We start from the raw sequence: 24,465 nt of genomic DNA on the forward strand, positions 1-24,465 counted from the left end.
TTTATTTTGCTTACCCGGAAGGAACAATCCAGGCCGATGAAACTTATTCGCGATTGGTGTATTTCAGGCTGCGGGAGAAGTTAAAATAGGTAACCCAAAGTCGTATTTATCTGTGCCGGGAAGAATGGTTTTGGTACAGAAGTCACAACGCTTTGTCATAATATATAAAACTGCCCTCGATATTAAGTGGAAGAATGGGCACCGAGTGACACAAGCGCTTCTGTAATGAGGCGAACAGAGACGCCACCTTGGCGGGCTCCCACTTCTGCCCAATGCTGACTGTATCTAATGTGGTTTTCGGGTGGCTTTTAGGTCTTCTCAACTGTGGGGGCAATATTCATTATTAATACGTTGCGTTACTGCGGGTGACCGGGTGAGGGCGTCAAATTAGGGCGGCCACTGAATCATTTATGTGTGTTGACATGTCAGAGTGTACCTTGCCAGAAGCCCTCTTACTGTTTATTAACCAGATTTTTGGCTCAGTTTACAATTGTGCTGCACCTCATGCCTATTTTTACCAAAGAAAAGGTAAATGATGGGGGGGGGAGGGGAAGGAGGCTACACAGTGTAGGTCCTGCAGTCGGTTGTGTATCAAGGGGTTACCTGTAAAAAAACAAAACAAAAAAGAAAACGTAGGCATGAACATGTACACATGTGGGTCGAGTCGGGTTGCGGGTCTGGGTCGGGTCCTGGTTTTTAAATATTGCTTCGCTCAGGATTCCAACTTAGGATCTGTGACCTTAAAGGGACTGTAACACCAAAAAATGAAAGTGTATAAAAGTAATTACTATATAATGTAATGCTGCCCTGTACTGGTACAACTGGTGTGTTTTCCTTAGAAAGACTACTATAGTTTATATAATAAAGCTTCTGTGTAGCCATGGGGGCAGCCATTTACAGGAGAAAAGGCACAGGTTACTTAGCAGATAACAGATAAAACCCCATTATATTCTACAAAGCTTATCTGTTATCTGCTATGTGCCTGTTCTCCTTTTTCCCAGCTTCAATGGCTGCCCCCGTGTCGACATAGCAGCTCATTTATATAAACTATAGTAGCGTTTCTGTTGCAAACTTACCAGTTTTACCAGCGCAGGGCAACTGTACATTATATTTTAATTACTTTAAAACACTTTCATTTTTTGGTGTCACTGTTCCTTTAATAGGAAGAAGGGCCAGAAACATCATTAACAGCTGAATCTCGTACCCACTGAGGAAAAATAAAACTATATCAAATATGACAGATTGTTCTTCCTGTGTCTTTGTGGGTTTCCATCTGGTGCAATAGTTTTTTCCACACTCGATTCTTCCCCTCAAAGAAAAAAAATAAAATAGAATGAACTTGGGCTTGAAGAAAGTGGGATTGAGACATAGGTCCAGTAAAGTACAAACTTGTTCTAGATTCAGCTTTGTTCTGCTGCTGGTGTTGTCTTGTTTCAGCCGTTTCCTCGCTGTTTTAATTGCCTCGGTCTTGGGTATGCATGTGAATAGAGATGTAACGTCATAGGACACTGGGGATGCACCGAATCCCGGATTTGGTTTGGGATTTGGCTGAATCCAGGCTTCTTTTAAGGATTCAATTTCAGCCGAATCCGGGGTCCTGGCCAGACCGAATCCTAATTAGCATCAATTAGCATATGCTAATTAGAATTCAGAAAGGGTTAAAAGGGCAGGGAAAAAATGTTTTAGCTCCTTCCGATCCTAATCAGCATATGCAAATTAGGATTCGGTTTGGGATTCGGCCAAATCCTTCTGGGGGGTTAGGTGCATCTCTATAGGACACAATCTCCATGTTAACCTCATGCACTTTTTTCCCATGGACTGTGTCAAAAAAGTGCATGAGGTAAACCTGAAGATCAATGATGCCCCCAGTAGCTCCCCATCTTCCTTTCTGCCCTGCACATGCTCTGTGCTGCTTTCAGTTACTGAGCTAGGGGCTGACTCAAAATATACTGCATAAATAGAGTATAAATGTAACAGTAAAAAGCCTGATTAGTAATTCATTCAGATTCACATAACATGACAGATCGGAAACCAGTGAAATTGCATCAGAATTGAATAATCCGCCCTGTAGTATCAATTTATATGACAGGCAAACTTCATGTTCTGCTTGATAATTTGCAACAACCCCTAAACTTGGCTTCTCAACAGCTGCTCAGAGCTCACTGAGTATGTGCACTGGTTCTAACAGAATCCAAGATGAGGAGCTCCTGTGACAACTTTAGAGACCTATATCATTACTACTATAGAGATGCTGAAACGTTAAGCCAGTGCAGTCGGTTTATTAGATAAATTATGGCATTTCTAGCCATATTCATTTTTAGGGTTTAGTTCTCCTTTAATTTTAGGTAGCATGCGCCAGCCCAGGGTGGTGCAATACAATAATTGAGAAACTTAGCTAAGATGGTGGCTGGGTTCACTATGCTTTCCTTCCTCAAGCTATCTGTACTTCCCAGAGCCAGAATTCTGCATCCCTTTTTTTACTGAGAATGACTGCCAAGATGCCACACTGCATGCCTTGCAATAGGTTGGAGATAACATTTACATTGGTACTCTGGCATAGCAAGTCTTTGTAACACTCCTGCTTGGTGCCTATACAGCAGGCTCAATGAGTCAGCTTAGAGTCTGGGACTGGTATCATGGACTGGAAGGATCACTGAGATTGGGGCTCATTCGAATGATGTAAAATATAACTTAAAACAATCACACACAGGAAACACTATTGCAGTTTTCTTAGGAGCCAAGCTTTATGCATTTAAGCAGGATTCACTTCTAGTAATGTATGAAAATAATCATGCTTAGTCTGTTGATCTGCGAAGCTCTCTTCTTCAGAACTGTAAATAAAATAATCTCTGGGGTGCTTCCAAGATTTCTTTTGGGAACAGAGAAAGCAGCTCTCTAATCAAACCTCTCTGATCTTCGCTTTCTTCTTTAGCTCGTGAAAATGCCTCCTCGCAAGAGAAGAAAGAGCCACTTTGATGAAAGTGAACCACCTTCCCTGTCTAATGAAGAGGAGAGACCTGAAAATTCCAGCATGGGGTGCAGAGGCCAGAACTGCTCTGAGAAGAGGCGAGCCATCCGGGATCACTTTATTGTCATCTCTGATAGCGAGGGAGAGGTGTGTATGCTGACAATGTTTGTGATAACTGGAAGACCTAAATTTATGATTGTAACTGAATCATAATGCATTTCAGTTAATTTACTCTGCTTTTGTTACTGCTAAATTGATATTGCACTATAACCTATACAGTATATCTCTTATACCTTATGCAAAAAGTTCTAATATGGGACAATATTGCAATGTAAAATTTTTGTTAAAGACTTGGGTGGTGAATATACACCTGTAGAAATTCTACACTTATGGCCAGCAGGTGTCACTTCATGTATGGGTCCTTATAAAGCTACATGACTGGTGTAATAACTTGTGATTAAATACAGGTATAGAACCTCTTATCCAGAATGCTTGGGACCAAGGGTATTCTGGATAAGGGATCTTTCCGTAATTTGGATCTCCATACCTTAAAGGAGAATGCAAGTCAAAATTTAAAAAGCATACTGCCCAATAGTCCTCCTATTGTTTAGTAAAAACGCCACACTTTTGGCTCACCTAATCAAATATTTACTCAGTCACACTTACTTCACATTAGGTACTGTTGTATTATTACAGAGAAAAAGGGAATCGGTTTTAAAAATCTGATTTATTTGATTAAAATGTGAGAAAATCTTTCTGGATAACGGGTTTCCAGATAACGGATGCCATACCTGTACAAAGAAAGAGATATTTTGTTTGTTAAGTATATTAGTGAACTCTTAACAGTATGCAGACATGTAATGGCTTTATCACAGAAGCTTTAACTTTTTTACAATTACATGGAACACTCAGGGGCAGATTTATCCAAACACAAGTTCGAATCCCAGTGGAGCTAACAATATCAAGTCCTATTCTTACAATATCAACTAGGGTCATTCTTATCCAAAATAAAATGAACATGCCTGTATGTTTTTTAGAGTGTAAGAGGAGCTATTACTCAGGAAGAGCTTACAGACATGGGGAGACCATACAAACTAATTGTAGATATCATCCAGGTTGGCACTGAACTCCATAGCTAAGCACTGTAAACCAGTAGTTCTAATTACTGAGTCACTGTGCAGGTTGTATAAATCAAAATTTTAAGGACAACAACATGCATCAAGCTGTGTATAGCCTTTTTAACGTTCAAGGAAGAATAAATAGTGCTGTTAAACATTGTTAAAATTAGCCCTGTTAAACATTCTTGAAAAGAATGTTGCATAACAAGACACTAGGGCTCATTTACATCAGCACACACAGTGAGTAAAGTGCAATTTCAAGAGCACTTATTTTGTTTTCCCCACAAAGCTGCGTTTTTTTCCCCCAGAATTCTAGCGTCATTGTGGACACATGCAGGCAATTCTCTTGAAGCAATTGCACTTGAGTCATAAACATGGACACAACTGTGCATAATCTTTTTACAGAGAAGTCAGTGCAGGGTTTCTGTGAGTGCTTATGGCTGTATTTACATAGACCTTTCTGGTAAAGCTTACTTAGGTTTTACCTTTCTTTCTCTTTCCTTTAAGGTTATTTATTTTTGCGTGCTGGCCTCGTATACAGCAGTTTGCCATACATTCCACCTGTATAAAGCATGACATTAAGCTTCTGTTGACATCAGAGTCACTAATTCAATTTTGTGCTCATTTTCAAGGCTGTAGTTTTTTGGTTTAGCATGGATACAATAAAGTAACCACCTTTCTTCTGTGTCACCTGCCCACCCAAGTGACTGCAGGGGTTCCCAGCTCCCTCCCCATATTGTTTTTTTCCCATGGAAGTTACTATGTTGCTGTCAGCTTTCATCTTACAGTAAATTCAGGAAACAGTGATCTTGCCCATACATATATTTTTTCTCCCATCTAACCATAAGCAGTAGCTTATGAGATTACATATTTTATTGGTTACATTATTTAGAAAAACTGCACCCTGTATTTAACTTTAGTGGGGATGGAAATTTTATGCTATAGGGTATAAATGCAGATGTATTTTATACAAATTATATAATACATACGCTTCTAAAAATCCCACAGGAATGAATAGACAGTGGGTGATTTTTTCTGTGGTGAGCTCTAATCTCACATTTTGATACATTTGCCCCTTTATAGTGTGCAGTACAAGTAGATTCTCTCATGCTGGTTTCCCATTCTTTCCCACCATACAAACTGTATTTCACACACAAAAGCAGGTCTTTATATGCGTTACAGTTGTTGTGGTGCTAAAATATACTAGGAGGCAATAACGACACTTAAAATTTTGTTTCCACAACTTTCTATTGTCAATAACATTAACCTGAATAATTTTCATTAATCTGAACACTTGTTTTTTTCCATGTCAAATAAGCAGTTAATTATGCCTGCTTTAGCAATCATAGCTGAGTATTTGACAGCTCTTCCTAGCTTAGTTATTTACATCTCCCAAGTTAGGAAAAAATAGCACATTATTTATGAATAACAGCAGGCATAGTTATGCATACTTTATAGCCTATTAAAATAACTACATACTCTCCAAAATTGTTTGTATTTGTGTTGAATGTCATTTACAGTATTTCTCCCCCTTTCATTCATGTGTTAATTTTAGACTTTTTGGGGTTTGGAGGCAGGTGATTAAAAGTGCTATTGATAATGTTACTATAAATAGGGTTATTTGTTTATATTAATGTGTATGTGGAAATGCAGGAACTGCTTTTGCAAATTGATGTACAAAATAGCCTGGCAACATTCTTTCTCACCTTGAGATCTCACAAGCAGTGCAAGTAGAGGACAAGGTGAATAGAGAACGAGAAGTCATACTTTGCTGGGGCCCCTCGCAACAAAATTTTCTGCCCCCCCCCTCCTCCTACGCCCACCCCCCAATGGCCCCTCCCCCAGTGACCCCTCCCATTAGTACAAAGGACACACAGACAATGGTAGCCAGGGGGCCCCCTAAAACATTGGTAGCCAGAGGTTATGTTTTGCATTGGTGCCAGGGCAGGGACCCCCTAAAACATTGCTGGTCCTCCCCCAGTGTCCTCATACTATGGCCCGCACCCCACTGTAGCATCCTCCCCAGCATCCCACAGCTCCCCCATAGCATCCCCCAGCATCCTCCAGCTCCCTTCCAGCATCCTCCAGCATCCTCCCCAGCATCAGCTTATCCGCCCGTATATGGGCACAACGACGGGCCTCCCAGACCAACATTTGGCCTGAAATAGGCCAGATCTCAATCGGGCAGGTTTGATTTTTCCGTCAGCTCAGGGATTGCATTGGCTCGTTGATGTGGTCCCTGAACCAACGGCGCCTATGCCTGCCATTTTAACTTGATCATTTGGTCCTAGGGCCAAATGATCGAATTTACCCAATATCACCCACCCATAGGTGGGCATATCGGGAGAAGATCTGCTTAACCTCGCCAAGCAAGCAGATCTTACAGTGTATGGCCTCCTTAAGTCACACAATCTTTATAAAAGCGCTGAGCCTGCAGCCTTGTGGTTCTGTATGGTGATGGAATTTCTAGGTGACTTCAAATATCTTTATTAATTACAAAAAGGAGGGGAATATTATCTTCTATATACCTGACTTTGAGGAATCAAGGAAATACTGTTCCTGTATGGCCTGTTAACATTTTTCACAGTGAATTGTTTTGTGCTGTCATTTTCCCACACGTGTATTTGTTAACAAGGCAGTTTAATGCTTAATTAAGTTCAAGACTTCTGATGGCATGTGAAAGGATGTGAAATAATTAGATTAGTTAGCCTGCATAATCAGTGTAATACACCTAGCATTGGATTCAATAGCTCTATGAAAGATGTTCAGTTAAAGTTGCTAAAGTTGTGTTAAACAGTTATTAATTGGAATTTTGTGGTTTTAATATACACCTGACATCTTTGTTGTAGGGTGCACATGGCATTTTATAGGCACCTGGGAACAAAACAAGTCCAATTTAGTACTTTCTTAGCACATACAGCAAAACTAGCAATTATCAATTATCAGGGATAGAGATAAAGCAACTTGTGTGTGCACCTTAAGAATGAGATTTACCCAGTAGTCCCATTTAGTAGCTGTGAAGCACAAACACTGCTTCATCTAAATAAACCATTTGCATAAAAATATACATTTTTAGTAGTGTGTGCCATTGGGTAATTGTAAATAGAAAATTGCCATTTTTATGTACTAAGTCCCACTCCCTGGGATCATAAGATTCACAGTGCACACAGTTAGGTCACATCAACCAATTAATGGAAAAAGTTCTGTCTTTTACTGTCACACCTTTTACTGTTACAATTAGGGGCACATTCATCAATGTACTATTGAGTCCGAATACAAAAAAATTGTATTTTTTTTCATGTTTAAGAACTGTGCGTATTTTCTGCGCTTTTTTGGAATTCATTCAAGTTTCAGTATCGCGACTTTCCGTGGGCCAGGTTGGAACTGCAGAGTGCCATTGAGTCCTATGGGAAACTTCCAAAAACATGCACAGAAGTTTCAAAGTCAGAAAGTTTTTTGCACTGTTTACCAACAATCGGATACGAAAATTTCGTAACTTTTGGATCGGACCACAATACTTTCATACAAGCATGACGCGACTGCACATCAGAAATTTTCGTATTTAATGCGAATTGTCGCAAATCATACTCGTGATTCATACTTTCTGGTCATGTGATCTCTGAGGGAGCATGTAAAAGGACAATATTTACTGATATACAGTGGTGTGAAAAACTATTTGCCCCCTTCCTGATTTCTTATTCTTTTGCATGTTTGTCACACTTAAATGTTTCTGTTCATCAAAAACCGTTAACTATTAGTCAAAGATAACATAATTGAACACAAAATGCAGTTTTTAAATGAAGGTTTACGTTATTAAGGGAGAAAAAAAAACTCCAAATCTACATGGCCCTTGTTAAAAAATAACTTAACTGTGGGGTTAGCACACCTGAGTTCAATTTCTGTAGTCACCCCCAGCCCTGATTACTGCCACACCTGTTTCAATCAAGAAATCACTTAAATAGGAGCTACCTGACACAGAGAAGTAGACCAAAAGCACCTCAAAAGCTAGACATCATGCCAAGATCCAAAGAAATTCAGGAACAAATGAGAACAAAAGTAATTGAGATCTATCAGTCTGGTAAAGGTTATAAAGCCATTTCTAAAGCTTTGGGACTCCAGCGAACCACAGTGAGAGCCATTATCCACAAATGGCAAAAACATGGAACAGTGGTGAACCTTCCCAGGAGTGGCCGGCCGACCAAAATTACCCCAAGAGCGCAGAGACAACTCATCCGAGAGGCCACAAAAGACCCCAGGACAACATCTAAAGAACTGCAGGCCTCACTTGCCTCAATTAAGGTCAGTGTTCACGACTCCACCATAAGAAAGAGACTGGGCAAAAACGGCCTGCATGGCAGATTTCCAAGGCGCAAACCACTTTTAAGCAAAAAGAACATTAAGGCTCGTCTCAATTTTGCTAAAAAACATCTCAATGATTGCCAAGACTTTTGGGAAAATACCTTGTGGACCGACGAGACAAAAGTTGAACTTTTTGGAAGGTGTGTGTCCCGTTACATCTGGCGTAAAAGTAACACAGCATTTCAGTAAAAGAACATCATACCAACAGTAAAATATGGTGGTGGTAGTGTGATGGTCTGGGGTTGTTTTGCTGCTTCAGGACCTGGAAGGCTTGCTGTGATAGATGGAACCATGAATTCTACTGTCTACCAAAAAATCCTGAAGGAGAATGTCCGGCCATCTGTTCGTCAACTCAAGCTGAAGCGATCTTGGGTGCTGCAGCAGGACAATGACCCAAAACACAACAGCAAATCCACCTCTGAATGGCTGAAGAAAAACAAAATGAAGACTTTGGAGTGGCCTAGTCAAAGTCCTGACCTGAATCCTATTGAGATGTTGTGGCATGACCTTAAAAAGGCGGTTCATGCTAGAAAACCCTCAAATAAAGCTGAATTACAACAATTCTGCAAAGATGAGTGGGCCAAAATTCCTCCAGAGCGCTGTAAAAGACTCGTTGCAAGTTATCGCAAACGCTTGATTGCAGTTATTGCTGCTAAGGGTGGCCCAAGCAGTTATTAGGTTCAGGGGGCAATTACTTTTTCACACAGGGCCATGTAGGTTTGGATTTTTTTACTCCCTAAATAATAAAAACCCTCATTTAAAAACTGCATTTTGTGTTTACTTGTGTTATCTTTGACTAATAGTTAAATGTGTTTGATGATCAGAAACATTTTGTGTGACAAACATGCAAAAGAATAAGAAATCAGGAAGGGGGCAAATAGTTTTTCACACCACTGTATATATTCCAGTTTGGTTACACAGTTAAATTCTAGAACATACAGGGGGCCATTACCCTTAAAAACAATGTATATCTGCTGTCTTACTACGGAGTGGATAAGAACTAGTAAATTCCAACACCAAAAAGTGAGATTTGCTGCAAAAAACAAACTAAAAGTAACAATAGCAGCACAGAAGTTTGGGTGTGGCTCATTAAGCCCCAGCATTAATAGTTATAATCCACCAGTTTCTCCTAGATATGATTGTCAGTCAGCATTACTGGTAACATATTTGTGTCTTTTGCTTGATGAAACTGAACTGAAACTTAACTTGTGTTAAATATTGTATTGAAACGACTAGCATAACATGGAACACCTGGAATTCTATTTATCCACTGGGAAAAGGTGTTCTCTTCCTCTAAAGTCTGCTTATGCCATCTGTATGCCATCTGTAAGTACACATAGCTCAGGAAGGCTAAATGACTATAGGATGTAAGGCTTCCATAGTTAGGGTTGGCAAAACATTTTATCTTGTTATATCTGGAGTCAAGCATGTAGAACTTTATTTTATCATTAGCAGACCAAAGACAGAGAGATTTTTATAGGAAGTTTTCAAATTAGTGCACTTCCTCCAGACTACAAAATATGGAGAAGACCTTGTTGAAGCAAATGTCACACAGCCATAATGTTGTAATACGTTTGCCTACTAATTTCCCTGCAGTTTCTAGGCCTTTTCATTATAACAGACTAAAGGTGGCCATACACGAGCAGATCCGCTCGCTTGGCGATGTCGCCAAGCGAGCGGATCTTCCCCCGATATCCCCACCTACGGGTGGGCGATATCGGGGAGCATTTAGGTTAAAAAAAAAATAATCCAATCGTTTGGCCCTGGGGCCAAACGATCGGATTATGTGGGCGGCAATGGGGCAGTCGGATCGGGGACCGCATCAACGAGCCGATGCGGTCCCCGATCCGACCAGATTTTCTAACCTGGCCGATCGAGATCTGGCCAATTTCAGGCTCATGCTCATGCTCAAATTTAACACTTAGTACTTAGTACTCAAGTGCAGAGCAGTTCTGCTGGTAATTGGCAGCATCCTGGGTATTTATTGGCAAACTAGTGAAGCAGAGTGTTTACCATAGGTATTTTCTCTCTGTGTATAATATGTTTCTTGAAATATGGTATCCTGATACTTTACTCAGTTTGAAATCTTTCTTTCGCAGAAGTGTCACAAAAATAGTGTCATCATATTCTGGAAATCTTAGTTATTTGCATAAAGTTTGAGTTTCTCATGGAAAGCAATGCAAAAACTGCAGAGATGAATTATAACCAGCAGGAAACATCATAAAATCAGCCATGTTTAAAGAAATACTGTAGGTGCAACTGTGCAAAAAAAGATGTAGATCAGCTCATTTATAGTCAAGAGTTATAGCAGCTAACCCTTTCTTCGTGGAATAAAGGTGGTAGGATACAGTAGGCACTTGGGATCATATTATCTGCCTTTATTCACACAAAAGATGTAGGAGAGAGTTGGGATTTCTGACACTCCACATATATTGCTCAGAATCCACAAACAGCTCCTCTCGGGGACCATTTCTACTCAAGCCACGTGCGTAATCTCCTGAAATGGCCTGAACAAAATCCTGCCGTATCTGCCTGGCAGTGTGTATCGCTTTAAGCACCTATTGCATCTCTGTCGACACAGATGATTAAAAATTGCAGTTTTTGAAATCTTTGCCGTTTATAGCTGGAGTCCTACAGGACTTGAGCTGATATACGGCAGAAGAGAAACTGCTATGCATTTTAAATGTGTTAAAGGAGCACTTGGGATTTTTTTAGGCAGAAAATGCATAGACTATGTAAGCTGCGTTAGCATTTTAATGGTCTGCAGCAGCAATTATTAAATTCCTTATTCATTAAATGATAAACACAGGAAGGCAGCTGTGCCATTTAAGAAATGAGAAGTGTGCGGAGCAGAGAGAAGATGGAGTGAATTCTAATCAGATTGCCAGATGGGAAAACCTTTTTTTCTCACCTTGCTATTACCTCAAGATGGCACTGTTTGTGTAATCTTTATATCTGCATTGACTACTAAAGTACAGTGTTTTTCCATGGCTTTGTGGTCCGAAATACTTAGTCTGTGGTTGTAAACCAGGACATGCCAGCTAGGTGCACAGACTAGGGGAGGCGCCCTAGGCATTTGCCTCTTCAGCTACTTGTGCCCCTATGCTAAAACTATTGCCATTAACCGTGTGTAGGAAAGTTGGTTTAAATTACATTTCATACAAACATAGTAACAGTTTTTGTTGGAGCACCCCTTAACTATAATGGGAAGTAATTTGAGACAATTCCTGGCATTATGCATCGCATTTTGTTTTTAGGAAAAATGTTGCTACAAAATGCCTCACTCAAGGGGTGGATTAAATGAATAAGAGATATGCTGGATCTCACCCTTGCCTGTTTTGTCTTGTGAAATTGTAGGTACTTGAAATTAAAACTGGGTATACATGTACAAATAGTAAAATTCACTGATTTGCTTTTTTTCGAGTTAGCTGCAGGTAGAACAGTAAATTCAACAATTTGATTAGTTGCCATAGGTTACTTCCCATGTGCAAATTTGCCTAGTGTCGATAAATGAATAAAAATGCAACCACACCAGTGCTAGTGTCTGTGGGGTCATTGGTAAATAGCAAAAATCACATTTTTTGCACTATTGCCGGAGAAGTACAGCAAATGTAGCTCACACCAGTTGAACAAATGTGTGCCACTAACGTAAGGTAAAAACTGTTGACCTTGTTATTCCATCTCGTGCAAGCCTAAATACACTGTCCAAACAGTTAAAAAAAGGCTTTAAATACCTTATCTGCCGCAAACTACAAAAATATACTATTGCATATTAAGCAAAAAATGACTAGGGTTGTAGACCATAGTGAAAAGCAGTCCAATTCTACATTAAATTAGAACATGCAAATCTACTGTACTGTAAAAACTGGAATATTATTTACAAAAAAAACAAACATGGAGGTCTTGTGTAACATGATTAAAATGATGAGCAAGAGGGGCACCTGTATGATGCTTCTAAGGCTTTAGCCAGAGGAACGCGAAGCAATAGGATGTACATAGCGCAGTCAAATCTTTGTTGAAAACATGTCTGCGTTTTTAATACTCATGGGAAAATTCACACTTCAGCAGGTCACTGACCCTCAGCACAAAGCAAAGCTCATATTGCAATGATTGATTGAAGAGAGAATTAATGTTCTTCAGCAGCCTTTTAAAATTCCAGACTCAAATCCAGTTAAGGATTCTTTGAAAGGCTTAGAGGTTTGCAGTCGCTCAGTTCTCTTATCAAACTTGCCAGAACCAAAGCAAAGAATGGGCACAAATTTGACCACCTTGCTGTAGGGGGCCTAGCTTGAAGGTCAGCTGTGGAAAGATGTGAGAATGAAAACCTTATTGCTTTCTTGGATATTCCAGAGCTGCAGAAGGTTTACTAATTGTGTTTTCAAATTGTCTTTTCTTTGATCATCTCTCTAATTTGGAAGCCTGTAACATGTCCTTAGTGGCTAGCAGCAAGGGAAGTGTTAAATAACTGTAACATGAATATAATTATACATACTTCCCTTCAATTTCCATATGACAAATCCAGAGGCAAAGTAAAAACTTGGGGATGCACCGAATCCATGATTTGGTTTGGGACTCGGCCAAGGTTCTGCCTTTTTCAGCAGGATTAGGACGAATCCGTGCTTCTGGCCAAACCAAATCAAAATTCAGAAAATCACGTGACTTTTTGTCACAGAAACACAGAAATTAAAAATCACTAAAGGTCAATAAAATGAGTGCTATTTATAGCATGCGTTAAAAATGTTATCACTGTTGTGTTGCCAAGCACTCATGAACCGCAATGTTGTTTAAAGGAACAGTAACACCAAAAAATGAAAGTGTATAAAAGTAATAACAATATAATGTACTGTTGCCCTGCATTTCTACAACTGGTGTGTTTGCCTCAAAAAGACTACTATAGTTTATATAAGTTAGCTGCTGTATAGCCATGGGGGCAGCCATTCAAAGGAGAAAAGGCACAGGTTACTTAGCAGATAACAGATAAACCCCCATTATATGGGGCTTATCTACTAGTTATCTGCTATGTAACCTGTGCCTTTTCTCCTTTTTTCCAGCTTGAATGGCTGCCCCCATGGCTACACAGCAGCTTATTTATATAGTAGCTTTTCTATAGCAAAAACACCAGTTTTTTGCAGAGCAACAACACATTATATTTTAATTACTTTAAAACACTTTAATTTTTTGATGTTACTGTTCCTTTAAGTACCGCCTACCCCAAGTAGGTGTTAATATTCGCACAGATTAAAACGATATTTTGCGCGTTTAATGCTTCATATGTGTTTGTGAATCATGCGTTAGTACTATTTCTATTCGCTAATTAACACAATCGCTTTGCGATATGCGTCTTAACACATGCAAAATGAATTTGATGAATCGGTACTTATTTATCGCATGCTTTTTAATATAAAATAAATATAATATATATTGTATATTGTGGGGATTTAGCTGGTAGCAGCTGGTAGCGGATGGGAATCTGGGCTTCACAGATGAGACAGGCAACTCTGGTTTGCAACAAAAATTATCAGGCTCCTGTCTGTGCTTTATTTTCCACAGCAAAATAACATATAACACAGTCTCAGTCTCATGTTTGAAAGGAAAAAGTTCAACAAAATAAAGTCTCACCAGCAGGTAGTTGCAACAAGGGGTATACAAGCTGGAGTCCCAGAGTCAGGGGAACTTGGCTTTCAGAGCAGTCTTCCCCTCACAGCCTCTCTAAGTTACTCAACTCCTGCTGCACACCCAGGCTCCCCGTAAGTGCTTCAGGTGTTCCTTAATTGGCTTTAGCGTTCTCTAGCCATGCTCCAGGGTACTAGCCTCTCTTGCCCTGGAGATTTAAAGGAGCCAGTGCCTCAGCCTGAGTGCTATATATCTGCCATCAAACAGACAATTCCCACTGAGACAAACATTTTTGGAAAAAAAAAAAAAATAAATAAATATATTTATATATGTTACTTTGGTCATTTAGGATTTATTACATGTGTTTACTATATTTGTCTTGTTAACAGGAAGAAAAGGAGGTGATTAGATTTGGGAAAAACATAGCCCAGCCAGATGGAAGAAGGACATCTGTAAAGAGGAAAATAGCACGTAAGTGAGAGTTAAATACATCTTATTGTAATAACTAACCAAAAGTACATTTGTAGTACATAACCCCAATCTTATCCAGTCTAGAACATAGGAGCGGGCTTGCTGGAGATTGGTAGGCACCTTCCATATCACCCCCTTAGTGATCATTTAAACCTTCAACCAATTATGACAGTTCCCTAGAAATCCTTATCACAATTACTAGCCCTTACCCTACAAAAAACAATTTATCCCCCACCATATTTGCTCACATCCCTAATGTGAGGGTATAAAAGCCAGTTCCTAACCTGCTTACCAACTTAACACTGGGGCACCCTAGCCTTCCTCTCTTTTGTTTTTTCTGAATGAGTTGAAAATTGTGAAAGCCACAATTGAATTAACCAATGTTTAAACTGTTAAAAGTTCAAGCCATGTTTTTGTCACCTACCCTGGACAAAGCAGCATTAACATATACAAGTACTTCCTGCGCACAACTAACTCCTTAGTCCAATCTGCTTAATTTAAATTGCAAAAAGCTAATAGTCCCTGGAATATCAGAATAATGGGCAATGGGTTGTGCCAAGTACTTTTTCAATGTGTACATGGGTTGCGTTAATTCAGTATAATAACCTGCATCAAATGTATATCACCATGATCTGGTACAGGTATAGGACCTGTTATCAATAATGCTCAGGACCTGGATAAGGGATTCCGGATAAGGGATCATTTGTAATATAGATCTCGATACCTTAAGTCTTTTGAAAAATCATTTAAACGTCAATTAAACCCCATAGGATTGTGTTGCGTCCAATAAAGATTAATTGTATCTTAGTTGAGATGACGTACAGGTATGGGACCTGTTATCCAGAATGCTTGGGACCTGGGATATTCCGGATAAGGGATCTTTCCGTAATTTGGATCTCCACAACTTAAAACTGCTAAACATCATTTAAATATTGAATAAACCCAGTAGGTTTGTTTTGCCTCCAATAAAGACTAATTATATCTTAGTAGGGATCAAGTACAACGTCCTGTTTTATTATTACAGAGAAAAATGAAATCATTTATAAAAATTATGATTATTTGCTTATAATGGAGTCTATGGGCAATGGCCTTTTGGATAACGTGTTTCCGGATAAGGGATCCTATACCTGTACAAGCTACAATAGAGGAAAAATTAAATCATTTAATAATAGGAGATTGCCTTTCTGTACTTCAGAACCTACTGGTTAATGGGTTTCCGGATAATGGCTCCCATACATGTATTATATTTTTGTTATCCCAGATGTATGATTAATCCTGGTGCAGTAACAGTTGTATTCTACTGATTAATTATGGTAACTGGTCTTTGAGGGCGCAATTATAAACGCAAGGGCAAAGTGCTAGAATGCATGGATGCTGTTTACAAATGATTTTGCTGTAATACTCACTCCTTGTAGCTATGCACCCTATCAGCATATTTTGATTGTGTGCAAATGCGTTCATGTTTGATAGTGTTGTGGAAATTCAGAAAACTGGAAGTTGCTAGGGGTAAAAAAGACTATGTTCAGGTCACATGGCCATGGCACCCTGGGAAATTAGGAATATGGCTATCCCAATGTGAAATTTCAAAATTAAATATAAAAAAATCTGTTTGCGCTTTTAAAAAACAGATTTCAATGCAGGATTCTACTGGAGAAGCTTTATTAACTGAGGTGTTTAAAAAACAAAAAAACATGTTTTCCCATGACAGTATTCCTTTACAGTACTAAAAAGAAAAACTCTGTGGCCAGTGCTTGTATTCTGGGAAAAATGGGGAGTGTCATACCTCCACCTTAACTGTCCCTGGTGTCCCTTTTGCACATGCAATATTTTACTCTTCTGCACATACACTGAGTATTATTTTAACTTGGGGAGCGCTGGCTGTAGCAGAATGTGATGTTAGCCAAGTCTTGAAAAAATTCTGGATTGTTATAGTACCACAGGGGGAAGTCTGCATGTTTGGGATGATTGGTAAATGCGTATGCACTCTTTTTAATGCTACCTAACCCCTGGAAAAGACTCTGCGGTTTTCTTTGTTCTTTAAAAATTTAAAAATAAAAAAATAGATTGTTTTGTGATTTGTTTTTTTTGATCAGTGTGGATTAACCGTATGCTACAGTAGAAAGTATTACGTACAAGATACTTGAACAAATGAAGTAAAAGAAAATAGTTATGTTACATTAGCCTAGCTAAAAGCATCATAAGAGGTGCACTCCATGCCATACCTGGGTACCTTAAAAAAAAAATATTTTTTTTTATCCACCACTATGCATTTTGAAGTGTCTTCACCACATACCAATGCCGGGAAAGTGGCAAATTTTTTTTCTTTCATTGATCCTTAAAATAAAAATAATTATTTTAATTATGCTGGTTTTTTTTTTTTTTTTGGCCACAGGATAAATGAAGAAAAACTAGTATGCAAAGACTAAAATATTTGTTGTTGTTGATTTGCAGAGATGACTGAGGAAGAACAGCTGGCCCTTGCAGTGAGGATGAGTGAGCAGGAAGCCAACCATGTAAATTATAGTCAAGAAGAAGAGGATGAACTCTTGAGAAAGGCTATTGAAGAAAGTCTACATGTAAATGTTTTCCTTAATATTATGTTGCTACATATAGAACACCTTACAAATACATTCCGACACTTGAACAACTCAAGTATTACTGAATAACAAATCCTGCTCTGAATTTTTTTCTTTGTGATGTTTCCATTTCAAAGCACTAAGACTCAAAATTTGTTTTTTTTTAATGTGACAACATTGGTTTATGGTAAGAAGACATTAAAATATGCTGTTTGCATATTTTGTACAGCCATCTTTTTCAGCACTAACAGACTTTAGAATTTTGAGGTAAGAGCATACAGCTTAGCACACAGAACAGCAGTTTGTGTTAAATTTGTTGTGTGGTAAGCCAGTGTGACTGTTTTATTCTTTATTATAGCATTCATATAAATGTAAGCAACATATATATTGGCCACAAAGGTTATCATTGGTATACCAGTTGTGTGACTTCTCCAGCATAGTACATTTTGATATACAGCAGTGATCACCAACCAGTGGCCACCAACCCCTTGGATGTTGCTCTCAGTGCCCCTAAACCAGGTAGTTATTTTTGAATTCCTGGCTTGGAGGCAAGTTTTGGTTGAATAAAAACAAGATTTACTACCAAATAAAGCCCCCTGTAAGCTGATAGTGTGCATAGAGGCTACCTTATAGCCAATCTTAGCCCTTATGTGGCACCTCCATGAACTTTTATGATGCTTGTGTTGCTCTCCAGGTCTTTTTAAATTTGACTGCGGCTCATTTGTAAGAAAATTTGGGGACCCCTGATATACAGGCTCCATTAAAATTGAGATAAGTGCTCAATTATTTTACATATTATAAACTAACTGCCCTAGGCGGATAAAAATATTGCTGCTTGATGGTATGGGTTACCAGACCAATTTAATTAGGTCTAGTCACCCATAATATCAACCATCAATATATTTTGATCAGCCTAGGGCATTTGGAATATAAATAAATATTTGACTGGTTGCTCTTGTCATTCACACATTTATATCTGCAGCTGTGTTAGTAGACGAGTAAGAGAAGTGTTGTGCCGAGGCAGTAGTATGTCTAGAAGTAACTGGGTCCCACAACAATAATTTTTTTTTTTTTTGCGCTTTGGATTTTTATAAACTTATATTGTAGTTTGCACTGTTCTTCATTACTTTATTCACCTGTAAAAAGTGTGTGTGCCCAGTTATGTGTACCTCTACATGCCTTACAGCTTTGTTTTCAATTTTAGAGGACTGGTGCCATACATATACTTGTGATCATATGATTTTTGAGGATGATTACATGCGGTAAAAGTTAATGCTTTGAGACTTTTTTTTTTTTTTTTTAAAGAAATTTCATAAAGACCACAGATTGCAAGTTAGTAATGCATGCATTCAGTAGAAAGACTTATCTACTTATATTAAATCCCAAAAAAAATATTTGGATATTGTGCTTGGCTTACTATTAAAGGGCTTTTATGACACCTAAAATTCAGGCAGTGTGTTGTGTTTGCAATACTTATAGTGTCAGCCATGACATAAATATCTTTTTGGGCTCTCTGCCTGCCACATACTTTGATAAATCCTATGCTTATTGAGTATCAAACTGTTTAGTGAAAATGCAAAATGTTGAAAAATTGTATGGGCTGAATTTTGAACCGTATGGCAGTGAATGGGGTTAAAATACAATGGGGATCATTTATAAACTCTGGACAAATTTTGCACCTTGATGTAGATGAACTCTGTCAGGTATGTATTTTTTTGTCGCTTCCTACTTTGTTCACCAACCTAACCTGCAAATAGCAAGTTCGTAAAAAGAGACCTATTTCAGTTTTTCTCAGCAGGGAATGACTGGTTTCCTTATATTTAGAAACTTTTATATGACTTAAAAAAAAACATACACTACATTTACCATATATTTTGTTGAAATTCTACTTGTTTATCTAATTTTCAGAGCTGCACAGTTTCTGAGCCTTGCAACACAACCACACAGCAAAACACCAACACCTTACATTCCACTAATAGAACGCTTGCCGCAGAAGACTGTTCTGAAAAGCATCCCATATCCCAGAACTGTTCCCTATCTGAACCACCCAACAACATAACTGTACAGCAGGTATATAAAGAGACACTTTCCACTAATGAACCTGTTAAATTGCAAGAACATGCTGAAGAGAAGTCCTTTTCCCAGGTATCTGCCCTTTTTGAGTTACCCAGCGGTGCTGCAGAGCAACAGATGAACAAGGAAGCACATTCCACAGAAAGGCCAGTTGTCACAGGAGATGTTGTTGAAGAGGGACATCTTTCCCAAACCTTTACAGTTTCTGAAACTCCCTTGAGCTCAACGCAAGAAATGAACACGGAGGATTTTACCACTTCAGCAACTTTTGTCACAGAAGAGGTTGGTGAGGCTCTCACCCAGTATTCTACAGTTTCTAGTCAAAGTAGACACAAAAGTCCAGTAGTGCTGCTGATGCGTCTAAGTCAGGATATTGTGGAAAGCTCTAGTGTAATATTGTCACCAAAGTGTAGAGATCCCTTTTCAGATATGGAAAGTGGGATGGCATCATCTTGTCCTAGTAACAGCAGTAACTTTGTTTCCATGTTGCCTCATAAAGCACTTACATTAAGCCCTGTCTTTCCTAAACAGCTACCTCGCAGGCTAGGCTTGTCGCCTCGCAAACTCTTTCAAGGTGCTAGCCTGACTTCTGATTCAAAGGAGCAGGAAGTAGATGATCAGTGTTCACACTGTTCAGAGAGTTCTGAACTAGATTATTCTGTGTTGCCCAACTCACTCCAGGCTGAACCATTTAAGAGCAACACTGCAACAGAAGTGTTGAAAGAAAATAATACATTATTGAATGGGGTCACTACAGAAGAGCAGACAGGAGCAAGTAATAGCTGTCTGGATTCTCAGAGACAAAGTGGCAGTACTGTACACTATTATTGGGGAGTGCCATTTTGCCCAAAAGGGGAGGACCCAAATCTGTACACTCGGGTAATACTTTGTCAACTAGAAGTGTATGAGAAGAGCTTGAAGAAAGCTCAGAGACAACTTTTGCGAAAGATGAATTTTGGAGAACCAGTGCAGCTGTCTGCTCCACCTTTACGTCGTACCGAGAGGGGAAAAGCGGACAGCCAGGACAGTTTAAGCCAAGAATCAGAGGATTTAAAGGATGAAGATTCTCCCAGGCCAGTAGATGATGAGGAAGTCGACTCTGAGAAGCCGATGAACCAGTGTGTTTCAAGCAGTAGTAGGCAGCCAGCAGAAAGCTTAGAGGAAGAAAGCCCAATTCCTGCACAGGATGAGCAAGATAATAACTCACAGGTCAGTAACAATATCGTATGTAGCCATCTGATCCCATACATTTATTGATTGTAAGGACTGTTGCTTTTCTGCATTGGACTGCAATATGCCTTATACCCAGGACTGGCAATTTGTAGATTCTGGCAAATGCCAGAGGGGTTGCTGTAAGAAGCCATAGACAGTCACTGTTTAGTGGGCTGGTGGGGGCTGTTTGGGCCTTTGTGTACTTGCTATGGCAGGGCCTATTTTGAGTTCAAGCCTGCTTATATACCTTGTAGTAAGTAACGTATCTCATAAATTTAAAGAGCATAGCAGTTTTTGTGCATTTTCAGTCAGTGACAGAAGTTTGCTTTTTTTTTTTTTTTTTTTGCTTTTGTAACATCTAAGCACCATGCTGATGAATGATAGCACTATCTAACAGGGTCCCTTCCTAAAATAATAGCTTCATATCTGCAACACTGACATACCCTTTTGTAGTAACATTGCTGGGAAAAAGTATCTAAAATACTTTCCATTAAGTACAAATAAAACAAGAAGACCATACAGCTTTTATGTTGTGTGTCAGCTATCCTTGTGGCACTTAGTGCTATATTATAGGCAATGTGTATTGAATGCTTGAGCTTCACACAGATTTTAGATTGTGTTTCTTTGAGAATGGCCGCAGTTATATTTGCATCCTCTAGGTGGTGGTCTTGCTCTACATGTAAGACTTGCAAGTGTCATTTTCAATGTAATTGTTGACATTTAAGTATTAAATGCATATTTTGCAATACAGTACATAGACAATTGTTTAAAACACAGTCTTAAAGCTTAAATACTCACTCCCCTTAAATACTTGCTCTTTTTCAGGAACCTAGCAGTTAGTCCAGATTGAGCATATAGGAACATAGTTGATAAGCATGTAACACCTGCAAAATGTAAAAATCTGCATCTGTGTATGTATGGTATCATCAGTAATACAGATACAGGACCTGTTATCTAGAATGCTTGGGACCTGAGGTTTTCCGAATAAGGGATCCATCTGTAATTTGGATCTTCATACCTTAAGTCTACAAAAAATAATTTAAATAGAATTAATTATATCTTAGTTGGGAGCAAGTACAAGGTTCTGTTTTATTATTACAGAGATAAAGAAAATAAAATAATTTGTAAAAATGAGGATTCTTTGCTTATAATGGAGTCTATGGGAGATGACCCATAATTTGGAACTTCCTGGATAACGGGATTCTGGATAATGGCTCCCATACCTGTACAGCTGGGGCATAACAGGGTCATGTATGAAGTAATATCTATATCTATAACTGATTAGCTGATTTATGTTTATACTACTGACAATTAAAGAAATAAAGCTGCCGCTAATGCAATATAACATTTTTAGATTGACCCCCCCATTTATATACAACACACAAAAAGAATCATGTCCATAATTATGTATAAACATGGTGTACAGAGGAAAGTAGTAGTCACTTTGGTATCTGACTCACCCTCTAATGTGATATTTTTGGAAGTTCAAACCCCAAAAAGTTTGCTCATCTCCAAAAAAAAAAAAAGGGGGGACTTTATAACTTCACACACGTTTGTATATGTATAGAGAATAATGTAACATATACAGTACCTTTTGCCTATATTGTTATACCACTACTTACAAGGTGTATGGTTTCTCCTCGTATCCCTGGCATCTTCTGTGAACTGGTCAGTTTTGGTACTTCTAATGCAATCTCTTCTCTTTTTCACAATCTGCTCTTTTATTCTCCATGTGACATCTCTTCTAGCTCCAAAATGTTTGGTTGTTTTTGCCACATCAGAAAATTCAGAATAGATCACCTGCCTATTTACATTACATTTTGGAAATAATAAAAGTGATGAAGATTGGCTCAAGTCCTTTTCTTATTTGTCCCACATTTGCACATCAGTAGGACTTTTGAATTAGAATACATAAAGTTATCTCATCTTTCTCCCAACAATCTTCATTTCTTTGGCCTTGAGTATGGTCATGAACAAAAATATCATATAATTGGTCATCAAAAAAGGAGGGAGGGGCAATTTGGGGTATTTGACATCTGTCTACAGAGTTACAGAATGCTGGGGAAGCAAGGTGCTCCAAAACACCCTGTGAGTATAGAATTCACATTGTCCGGATAGGTTTGTATAATCAGAACTATATTTATTTCTTCTATTTTTTTAGTGTTAACATGACAGGGAATAAGGCAAGCACATAAAAAATTAGTTAGTAATGATTTTATTTCTCTGTAATAATGAAACCATATCTGTTTTTTGATGGTACCTAGCTATTTTTAGTGACTTAAAGTATGGTGATATTACAAAAATGCTGATCCATATTACAAAAAAGCCCTTATCTGGAAAAGCCAATCATTGTCTGTTATAGATTCCATACCTGTACCAATAGGAAAGTAATTTGCAAAACCCATTTGGTAAAGTGATTTAAACACTTTTTGCTTTTGTTTTAGCTTATACTTTTTCTCAATATGAATAATTCTCATTCAACAAGCTTACCGCTGTAGTTGCCACAAAATATGTTGGTGCTTTATAAATAGATGATGATGGCTTACAAAAGACACATACTGCAAGAAAGAGCATCAAACGGAATGCTAGCTCTGTGAAGTCCAGCCGTGCCATGCTGTTTTCTAAGCAAAAAGGGGCCTTGCTAATGTTCTAAGAACTTCCAGCAAAGAAAATCTGTGCCCTAGAAGCCTGCAGTACATTTACAGATTTTTTTAACATACTGTAAGGGTCCTCCAGAACAGTGGAAGGGAGAGAATATGGATCCTTAACATCAGGACTTGAAAAGTGTTACAATACATCCTTTACTCTTTTCTGAGATTTCTGGGGTATGTCCTGTGGGATGGTACAAAATGAACACCATGTTTCTTGAGAAAGTCGAAGAATCTGTCTCACCTCATGCTGCTTTTTTTGAGTATGTTCTCCAAAACCAGGCACTCTAGTTAGAAGTGCACTGATCATGTTGGGCGCTAACCAAAAGTCTGCAAAATGCTTCTTCCAAAATCTAAAATATCATTAATCATACAGATTTATCATTTATGCTCCCAAACCCTACTGTGCCTAATTTTGAAGTATATGAATCATCTCTGTAGATATACATTATAACTGAAAACTGCAGGGATCACTTGACCTAGTCAGGCCATGTTAGACTCATCTAATAAGATTCATCTGTGACCTATGTTAGCTAAATAAGGGGTTATTGAAAAGTGTCAAAAAGGTGAACCACCCCTTTAATAAAAAAATATCATATACAGGTATGGGATCTGTTATCCGGAAACCCGATATCCAGAAAGCTCCTAATTATGGAAAGCCTGTCTCCTATAGACTCCATTTTAATCAAATAATTCAGATTTTTAAAATTGATTTCCTTTTCTTTGCTTTGTATTTGTTCCCAACTAAGATATAATTAATCTTTACTGGATGTAAAATGATCCTATTGGGTTTAATTAATGTTTTATTGATTTCTTAGTAGACTTAAGGTACGAAGATCCAAATTACGGAAAGACCCCTTATCCGGAGAACCCTTGGTCCCGAGCATTCTGGATAACGGGTCCTATACCTGTACAGGTAAAGTAATTCACTGGAGTGCCAGTCAGTGTAATCAAAGTTACATTTATTAGCGATGTGCTATACATCTCTAATGTAACTTTGATTGCACCGACTGGTACTCCAGTGAATACCTGTATATGATATTGGGAAGTGGAAATGGTGAACCCAGCATCACTGTAGGAGTGGGATCTATTGACTTATATTGTCAATGAATATATATTGGAAAGTTGCATAGAAGATTCTGATAATAACCACCTGGTCAGAAAAATCTATGCCAGTATGTTTTACTAAACAGTTATAAAAAAAAAAATAAAATTAACAAAATTAGAAACTGTATACAAATTTTATCGTGCTCCGTTCCTTTTTTACTTTCACTCCCCTGTGGCATTTTTTATTTCATTGTGCATTGTGATACATTGTTCTTTATTCAGTATTGTTTTACCCTCTCTTGTCCTCATTCTTCACTCTGACCACATGCTCATTGCGATTGTTAGTCTTCTTCCAGCCACTGTACAATCATCTCCTCCCT

At 38.5% G+C, this 24,465-nt stretch overlaps 1 protein-coding gene across 1 annotated transcript; it reads left to right on the top strand.

Moving 5' to 3' along the window:
* Positions 1-48: 48 nt before the first annotated feature.
* uimc1 (ubiquitin interaction motif containing 1) lies at positions 49-24,234 on the top strand. Its single transcript, NM_001079287.1, is given in 6 exon segments — positions 49-89; positions 2,933-3,115; positions 14,448-14,529; positions 16,981-17,105; positions 19,014-20,387; positions 22,835-24,234. Coding segments are annotated over 5 exon segments (1,719 nt in total). The 5' UTR covers positions 49-89; positions 2,933-3,031; the 3' UTR covers positions 22,889-24,234.
* Positions 24,235-24,465: the final 231 nt, after the last annotated feature.

This window comes from Xenopus tropicalis, chromosome 3 (assembly GCF_000004195.4).
Source record: "Xenopus tropicalis strain Nigerian chromosome 3, UCB_Xtro_10.0, whole genome shotgun sequence".
Taxonomy (NCBI): domain Eukaryota; kingdom Metazoa; phylum Chordata; class Amphibia; order Anura; family Pipidae; genus Xenopus; species Xenopus tropicalis.